This window comes from Gekko japonicus, unplaced genomic scaffold, assembly GCF_001447785.1.
Source record: "Gekko japonicus isolate JY-2015 unplaced genomic scaffold, Gekko_japonicus_V1.1 scaffold794, whole genome shotgun sequence".
Taxonomy (NCBI): domain Eukaryota; kingdom Metazoa; phylum Chordata; class Lepidosauria; order Squamata; family Gekkonidae; genus Gekko; species Gekko japonicus.
Genome location: NW_015164692.1, coordinates 693,280 through 702,997, shown reverse-complemented (window position 1 = coordinate 702,997; position 9,718 = coordinate 693,280). Strand labels below are relative to the sequence as shown.

The window sequence follows — 9,718 nt, the reverse complement described above, 5'->3', positions numbered from 1 at the left end:
CTTGGCAGTGGCTGCCACCTGGGCCTCCATAGATAACGAGGAGTCCAGGAGCACTCCCAAACTCCTAACCTCCGGCGCTGGCACCAAAGGCACCCCATCGAAGGTCGGGAGAGGGAGCCCTAACCCCAAACCACCGCGACTCAGGCCCAGGACCTCCGTCTTCGCCGGGTTTAACTTCAGCCTGCTCAGTCGGAGCCAACCAGCCACGGCCTGTAATGCCCGGTGCAGATCTTCAGGGACAGAGCTCGACCGGCCGCCCAACATCAGATAGAGCTGGGTGTCATCCGCATATTGATGACACCCAAGCCCATACCTCCGGGCAATCTGGGCAAGGGGGCGCATATAGATGTTAAACAATAGCGGGGAGAGAACAGCCCCCTGAGGCACCCCACACACAAGAGGGTGCCCCCGGGACTGCTGCTCCCCTATCACCACCCTTTGTCCCCGACCACGGAGAAAAGAGGTAAGCCATTGAAGGGCGAGCCCCTGAATCCCCACGTCGGCGAGACGGTGGGCAGGCTGTGAAATTCTAAAAAGTATCTAATTGTAACAAATATTAGTACATCATGCAGGGTTCTCCATCTAACGCCAGCAAACTGACATCAGGAGCATGCGCAGTTACAACTGGCCATTATAAACAAGGTCAGTCAGTTACTGCCTGTCAGCATTCAGTCATTTTACTCAGAATGCCTTTAAGCAATGAACCAAAGTGAATATCTGAATAGATGTTCATGATTGACTTCAGTCACTGTGATTAGAATCATCAAAGGCACTTAACATATGCACCATGGAAGCGTTAAGAGCACCTACTAAGGTAAACTGACTGTTAGTCAATGGCAGAGTACAAAGTGTTTCATCAGCAGTGTGTACAACACTTTGGAGGGTGGACTCTGTGGCACTGTACCCCACTGAGGTCCCTGTCCTCCCCAGGCTCCACCCCCAAATCCCCACAAGTTTTCCAACCTGGATCTGACAACCCTACCCCCCCCCATCCCCCACCAGTTGCCAGCCAGGGGGGAATGCACCACTAATTCTTGCAGCAGTTCTGAAAGGCAAGCTAGTATTACCATCCTAGTGGGAAGGGGAGCAGCTGAGAGTAAAAGAGAGAGACTCCACCCTGTCTTTTGACAAATATACAAACTGGTCTTCTCCCAAACCGGACCATTTATTTCGTCTGTTTATAAAAACATTGGTATCCTGCCTTTTCTCATGGTTCAAGGCGGCTTACAATAATCACCAGGGGTCATTTCGTAGAAAAAGAGGTGCAGGAACCCATTAGCATAACTGATTAGCATAACTTATTTGCATATGCCACGCCCCCTGACATCACCGGAAGTGTGTCAGAAGGCAACACCCACCACTCAGGCTCCACTGGACTGTTTTGGATTGCTGGCTATTGGGGGGGGGGGAATGTGCAGATCTGCCCTCACAGAGGAGGGAGAGCTTGTACCTGAAGGTGGGCCGGGGAGGGCTCTGCAACTTACCTAGCTGCTTCTTGCTCCTTGTGGCCCAACTGAGGGCTGCTGGGAGCAGGGGGTGGGGCTTGTTGCATGTGCCCGCTCCCTGGGCTCCTTACTGCCGGAGCTCCGCTCCTGTGCGCTCCCGCAGGAAATGACCCCTGATAATCACTAAAAACATTTTCAGTTAGTAAAACAGCAAACCCCAAATCTCTCTCCCTCTTCCCCCTTTAAAGATGCCTCCTGTTCAAGCCCTCTCAAAGGCCCTGACAAGCAGAGATCCCGAATCTCCAAGGACGGGGCCTGTAACATTTGCCAATATTTCTTGTGGCCCTTTGTCCCTTTTTATTTTAGGCACTGGTTAACTAGCATAGTATGAGATGGGTTTGGGTAGCCTTTCTTTGGAGCAGTTCTGGACAGAGATATTCAGTAGCGGGCAATTCAAGTGTACAACACAACTTATAGAAAACAGGAGAGGAGAGGAAGAAGAGATTGGATTTATACCCCGCCTTTCACGACCCAAAGGAGTCTCAGAGCGGCTTACAATTCTCCTTTCCCTTCCCCTCCCCACAACAGACACCCTGTGAGGTGAGTGGGGCTGAGAGAGCTCTGACAGAAACTGCTCCTGAGAGAACAGCTCTGAAGGAACTTGTGACTGACCCAAGGTCACACCAGCAGCTGCATGTAGAGGAGTGGGGGAGTCATACCCGGTTCTCCCAGATTACAGTCTGCGCTCCTAACCGCTACACCAAACCACCAAACAAGGTGAACGTGTACAGTTTCTATGGTTACTCTGGTTGAATATAAATGACAGACTTTATAACAGAGAACATCAGGCAGACGCTAGCATGCTATTCCCACTCCGCTGCATGTCTTCCCCTCTCTCAGGGCTCATAATACATCTCCCCCCCCCCATTCTGTTAAACCACCCACTGCCCATCTTGGCAGTTTAGAATCCTTTCCCTCCATTTCATACCTCCCCCTCTGCTCTGTCAGTCACAGAGATTAACCCTTTCTTCGGGCTATATCTTTTGGAATCATTGCAGGGCCCTGCACACCTCTTCAAGGAGCCCCATCCCACAAGCCCTGACCCGCGTAGCCCAGGCAAGTCAGATCTCAGAAGCTCAGCAGGGCCAACCCTGGCAAGCATTTGGATAGACCTCCGGAGAATACCAGGATATATGCTCAGAAGTGGATTGACCCCTGACTTGGTTTCCAGTAAACAGCCCCAAGTGCTGAAATTGACTCAAACCTTTGGGAGAGATACCTGCAAACACTCTCTCAGCTGTTGCCAACTCCCCTTCCTCCAGGAGAGCAGCCCATTTTGGGAAGACTTGGAGCACACACAAGCCAACGATGGGAAAATGCATCAGGGCCCATGATGTACATGTACATATATCGAAGGGAGCACAGCGTGGTCTCCTAGGCAGAGAGCTGCCTTCTCTGCCACAGTTCCCAAGCAGAAGTATGAGGGAGTGCACAGGTAGGAGTGCAAGCAAACTAATTTAGAGATCTATTTTTTCTCCAAGCTTTTGCTTACAGCTGTGGCGACTGAATTCCAGCTGGAGCTGCGCGCGCTCTCCCTTCACTGTGCGCAAGCAGTCGGTGACGAAGAAGATGCCCCTTGCGAGCATGACCAGGTTCATAAGACCCCCACCCCTGCCCAATGGAAGTAAAAGAGAGCTTGCTCAGTCAACATGGGCCCACAATCCCACAAGGATAAAAACACTAGGGGAAGGGGGGGGGGCGCAAAGAAGAAATCCCAAAGAAAAAATTCCCCTCCCCTCCCTCCTCTAATAGCCAATCACCCCCTCCTGAAAATGCCTTGCAGGGGCGAAGGAGCTCTCTGTTGCACACAACTGTCGCATCAAATGTGGTTTGCATTTTCGGCAGCAAAAACAATAATTGCACAAAATTGGAAGAGTAATTCACCGTTAACTATAACTAAATGGTATTCTAAGATCTGGGAGCATCTTTTAATGGATAAAGTCTCTGATAAATTGGCAGCCTCAGATCCTTCCTATAATCCACAAGTATTTTACAGACGGTGGTGGCTGATATTGGAAAAAGTTGAGTATATTTTAGAACAAATTAATCCTTCACAGAAATCACAATATTATAGTTTTATTTGTAAATACTGGATCTTATAAGATGTTGGAATGTTGTTAATTTCTTGCCCAGAATGTTTGTATAGTGTTGGCAATTGAATTCTTTATTATTGTATTGACAATATGTCAAGTTGGATGTTAATGTATAGTTAATGTTTATATTGAAAATAAAAAAAATATTAAAAAAAAATGTGGTTTGCCATTCACATCCAGCATGTCTTTTCTTCTCCTGAAGTATAATGCCACCTAGCAACCAAAGGCGGCAATGACAGCTTTCCTGTGTTAGATCTTCAAGCAGGATACTTTCAACAGTCAAAAATATCACTCACTGCCCGGGTCTTCTCGGTGGTGGCTTCTCACCTGTGGAACGTCTGCCTTCCTTTTCAATGCTCACCTGGAGCTAAACTTGTCATGACTTTTTGGATCTGATTCCAAATTCTTCTTCTGCCAGTGACTTTGTAATGCTTCCTCTAAGCTGTGGAGTCTTGAGAGCAAAAATTCTACTTGGTGAGCCGCTGGCATTAAAGTTGTGAGCGAGCGCTTTGGCTACTGCATAAGTTAATTTGCCTCTGCGGCCATCCTTCCTGAGCTAAGACAACAATGTGTGAGCCAGAGGCTAAAAAGAACGGTGAGCTAGCTCACACTAACTCAGCTTAGAGGGAACACTGCTCTGCACCCCCTCCTTGGCTTTTATTTCTGGGTGTTTTCAGGGTATGATTTGTATGATTTAGCACCCCAAAGTAGACCCAGAAGATGCCTTTTTAAATTTAGATATTTACACCATACTTTTCTCCCCAACAGGAACCCAGTGTGGCCTACATCATTTTCTCTTCCTCCATTCAATATTCACAACCACCCTGTGAGGTAGGTGAGACTGAGAACGACTGGCCCAAGGTCACGCAGCCAGCTTCCATGGGTTTGATTCCCCACTCCTCCACTTGCACCTGGCTGGATGACCTTGGGCAAGCCATAGTTCTGTCAGAGCTGTTTCTCTCAAGAGCAGTTCTCTCAGCCCCACCCACCTCACAGGGTGTCTGTTGTGGGGAGGGGAAGGGAAAGGAGATTGTAAGCCGCTCTGAGGCTCCTTCGGGGAGTGAAGGGCGGGGGATAAATCCAATCTCTTCTTCTTCTTCCCACCTTCTGACCTGCATTGAAGGTCTGGTGATTATTCATTCTCATTTGTATCTGATGATGTGAGCTTTGATTCGTGAAAGGTTATAGCCTGGGAAATTTTGTTGGTCTTCAAAGTGCTCCTGAACCTGAATTTTAGTTCTAAAACTCCTCAAAACCCAGGTCAACGCATCTTTATCATTTACACAGAAACAAGCGAGTGGATCCTACAGTTCTGCCCCCTCAATTGATCCTAGCTTAAAGTGCCATAGGAGCAAATGACTCCGTTCGCACTTCTAAGTCAAAAGAGAACCTGAAACTAAACTGGCAAATACTAACTTCCAAGAAGCAAAATATCCAATGCAGTTGTGCCTTTACACACTATCGAGAATGAGAAACATTAGCCCTGACCTGGACAGCCCAGGGAAGCCCAATCTCGCAAGAACTTGGAAGCTAAGCAGGGCCGACTGTGGCAAGTCCTTGAATGGGAGACCTCTCTGTGGACTACCAGAGCCGGAAGGCAGGGGCAGGCTTTATTCAGCCTCCTCGCTGAATATCCTCCAGGCCCCCAGTAGGGGTCAGTCACTAGAGGTCAACATGGCTTCCAGGTGCTCACACACACACACACACACACACACACACACACACACGAATACAAAAAAAGAATTAAAAACATTGGAAGATCTATTATCCAGTTTAAAAGAAACAGAGAACTACGGGTCAGAAATCACAAAATGTTAGAAATGGTAGGCTTTGGTTAAGATCTTCCAGTGAAGTCAAGAGTTATTTTAATCATATTAAGAACCGAAGAGTCCAAAGTGCATTTTTTCCACACTTTGCAATGTTCTTCTATTCTGTTTAGTCCTTATTTGGAAAATAAAATTGCTTCTAGGAAAGAAGCACCAGCTCTCTTCTGCAAGACAAAGGGGGTGGGGTGTCCATCTTTTTCCATTAAGCTGTTCCTAGCTTTCAGTGAGCTATTTTGCTCACTGAAGTTATCTCCAGACACCCACTTAGCTAGCACTGTTAAGAGAAATGCTTTTAACTCCTCTTTACCCAGTTTCTCCCTGAAACCTACCTCCATTTCTTTTCTTTCTTTTTAGGGATTGGGAATCAGCCGCTAATCAATTCCATTTTGACCAAAGAGAAATCTGAAGAGACAAACGAGGGGCAGGAAGGGAAGGTCTGCATCATTCCAGAATCTCACTCTGTACGTCCTCAGAGGGCAGGCAATGTCTTGAGCCGACATCAACCTCCCTATCCTCCTGCCAGACCACCACCCTCTGAAGTGTAACATTAAAAAAAAAACTGCAAGGGCTGAAATTGCAAAGAGAAATCAAGGCGAAATGAAAGAGAAACCCCTCCTTTAAAAAGGGGGGAAAGAGAGTAAGACAAATCAATTCCTCTATAGAAGGGGAGGAGGAGGAGGAAGAGATTGGATTTATACCCTGCCCTTCACTTGGAGTCTCAGAGTGGCTTACAAACTCCTTTCCCTTCCTCTCCCCACAACAGACACCCTGTGAAGTAGGTGGGGCTGAGAGAGCTCTTTCAAGGACTGCTCTTGTGAGAACAGCTCTGAGAAAACTTGTGACCAGTGTTCCCTCTAAGCTGAGTTAGTGTGAGCTAACTCACCATTTTTTAAACCTTTCAGCTCCCAGTTTTGTCTTAGCTCAGGAAAGATGGCTCCAGAGCAAACTAATTTTATGCAGCAGCCAAACTACCTGCTCACAACTTTAATGCCAGTAGCTCACAAAGTAGAATTTCTGCTCACAGGACTCCACAGCTTAGAGGGAACATTGCTTGTGACTGACCCAAGGTCACACCAGCAGCTGCATGTGGAGGAGTGGGGAATCAAACCCGGTTCTCCCAGATTAGAGTCCACGCTCCTAACCACTACACCAAACTGGCTCTCCACAGTTTAAAAAAGCGAATTTGATGGGGGGGGGGGAGATGCCCCTTCCCATTACAACAGTTTGCATCACAGGCTCGGCAACAAGGGTAGGAAACACAGCGCATCTACAAAGCTGAGTTATACTGAGTCAGGCTGTTGGCCCAGACGATCACTCAGCAATGTCTGTTCTGACTGGCAGCAGCTCTCCAGGGTCTGAGGCAGAGGAAGATTTCTTCCACTACCCAAGTTCCCTGAGCTGGAAGACCTTCTACCAGAGGTCATTTCGGGGGGGATCACGGGGGATCGCAGTTCCCCCGGGTGAGGTACGGGGGCGGGGCACATGACGAAGCCCCGCCCCCTGCTTCCGGCCCTCATTCAGCCAGGAGGAGGCAGGAGAAGAGGGAGGGTAAGTTGCTTCCTCCCTGCCTCTCCCCACCCCTGCCTGCCTGGGGCCAGGGAAGGCCTTCGCGGGGCTTCCTTGCACTCCCGCCGGCCTTGCAGGTCCACCGCCGGGCCCCTCATGGGGCTCGGCAGTGAAGCTGCAAGGCCGGCGGTGGCGGCCGGGACCGTTGGGGGCGGGGTGTGTGGCCTTATGACACACTCCCGGTGATGTCAGGGGGTGTGGCCTTATGACACACTTCCGGTGATGTCAGGAGGTGTGGCATATGCTAATGAGCTATGCTAATGAGTTCCCCTAGCTCTTTTTCTACGAAACGACCCCACCTTCTACACACATTGAACCTGTGTCCCTTCACTTCAATACCAAGGGCGGCCAGCAGGTGGCCTACAGCTCCGATCCACAGCTCCAAGATCATTCCTCTTGGCACCTCATCGAATTCTAGCAGACATTTTAACAGAAGCCTTGTCAGTCAGAGGCAGTGTGGTGTAGTAGTTAGAGCAGCAGGCTAGGATCTGTAAGTCCCAGGTTTGAGTCCCCACTCTGCCCTCGAAGCTCCCTGGGCGGCCTTGGGCCTGTCACATGCTCCCAGCCCAACCTACCTCACAGGGTTGTTGTGAGAATAAAAACAGAGGAGGATGTAAACAGCTTTGGGTCCTCATTAGGGACAGAAGCAGGGTATAAATGAAGTAAAATAAGTAGTCACAGTCAATGCTTCCTCTAAGCTGCGGAGACTTGTGAGCAAAAATTCTACTTTGTGAGCTGCTGGCATTAAAGTTGTAAGCGAGCAATTTGGCTAGTTTGCTCTGGAGCCATCCTTCCTGAGCTAAGACAAAAATGTGTGAGCCGGAGGCTAAAAAACTGTAAGCTAGCTCACACTAACTCAGCTTAGAGGAAACACTGGTCACAAGATTAGTGTTAAAATATTGATAGCCAAGAGCATTACAATAATTTTGAATCAGGAAAGATGCATTTCTGATTCTGGGAGAGACACGTGCTCGATTTCCCTCTTTATTGCCAAGAGATCACACATCTGTCACCTGTTTATTGACTTCAAACTGTGTTTCACGAACCCAGGGGATAGCTGTGTTACATCTCTTGCAGGAGAGTTTAACAGGACTCCGGCTACATGCAGTGTTCCCTCTAAGCTGAGTTAATGTGAGCTAGCTCAGTTTTTTAGCCTCCGGCTCAAACATTTTTGTCTTAGCTCAGGAAGGAGGGCTCCAGAGCAAACTAATTGATGCAGTAGCCAAATCGCTCGCTCACAACTTTAATGCCAGTAGCTCACAAAGTGGAATTTTTGCTCACAAGACTCCACAGCTTAGAGGGAACATTAGGACCAGTTTTATTCCAGGACAGGTTTTCACAATTCAGAGCTTCCTTCACCAGACAGTCCAGGATTCTTTTTGTAGCAGGAACTCCTTTGCATATTAGGCGACACACCCCTAATGTAGCCAATCTTCCAAGACCTTACAGAGCTCTTCTGACAGGGGCTACTGTAAGCTCTTGGAGGACTGGCTACATTAGGGGTGTGTCGCCTAATATGCAAAGGAGTTCCTGCTACAATAACGACATCATCATGGCAACATCATGAATCTGACAAAGTGAAATCAGACTCACTGGACATTGCGTGTGTTCATCTTCAGGGTTCCCCTGGACTCCTCTTCAACGTACGAGGAACGAATCCAAAGCCAAGACGTAAGAGAAAGGGGGCATAGAATTGCTTTACATGAAACCCATTACAAAGAGTCAACGGTGTCCATAAAATACCGATTTATTAAAAGATTAGAACTATACACGTGTAAGTTTTGATATAGCTGAGAATCTATGTCACAGAGGAAATTTAAGTTAATTGAGATAGTTCCGGAAGGAAAAACAACAGTTTGTTACTGCGTGCATCCTCGAAGAAGCTGTCTTTGTAGAATTTAAAGGATGACGCTTTTTCTTCCTTCCGCCATAGGCAAAGTGCTGAACGCTTTGCTTCTCCGCAGACAGCTGGATCAATAACAGTCTGTAGACTTCCAAAACTGCCATCCGTAGCAGAATTTCAACCAGGGAATTGTATGTCCTGCCATCCTTCTCCATTGATAGAGATGAGAGGATTTACTGTTCAAGAGGCTGCCAAATATCCAAAATCCGCTACTTGGCTTCAATGCCGCTGCACGCACCCGAGCCAACGAGATAATCAGAGAATCAGTCTTTGGTTGATGATTTTTCTGTTTATTTCTGCCAAGGCCACCGAAAACACAAAAGCCTTTTCATCCGAGAGGTTTGCATACATGTCGACTTCTTTCTCTTGTTTTTCTGCGGAAGAAGGGGGGGGGGGGAAAGGTTAGTTCTCCTGCCCTGCAAGTGACTTCGGGGCCTTATCATACGCTCACTACAGACCTGCGAGGCAGACTAACTGGAAAGAGAATAACACTGGTGGACCTCCTAATGGCCCCTGAGTTCTGGCCACTGTGTGACACAGAAGTGTCAGAATGGATAAGCCACTGGCCTGATCCAGCACGGCTTCTCTTATGTTCTTAAAGCTACAAGCATGTTCTTCACTTGCACAACATCACTCAGTAGTTCAGCGAGGATTTAAATTTAAAACGAGACTGCCCCGCCGGATCAGACCAGTGGTCCGTCTAGTCCAGCACGGTGTAGTGGTTAAGAGCAGCAGACTCTAATCTGGAGAACCGGGTTTGATTGCCGACTCCTCTTCCACATGAAGCCTGCTGGGTGACCCTGGGCCAGTCACGGTTCTCTCGGA

General features: G+C 48.2%; 1 protein-coding gene across 1 annotated transcript in view; it reads right to left on the bottom strand.

Moving 5' to 3' along the window:
* Positions 1-8,726: 8,726 nt before the first annotated feature.
* LOC107108881 (chromosome unknown open reading frame, human C16orf87) overlaps positions 8,727-9,718 on the bottom strand; it is a 19,153-nt gene continuing 18,161 nt past the window's right edge. The window contains exon 4 of the mRNA XM_015409418.1: positions 8,727-9,267. Coding sequence (XP_015264904.1) covers positions 9,149-9,267 — 119 coding nt within the window. The 3' untranslated portion in view covers positions 8,727-9,148. The remainder of the gene's footprint in view (positions 9,268-9,718) is intronic.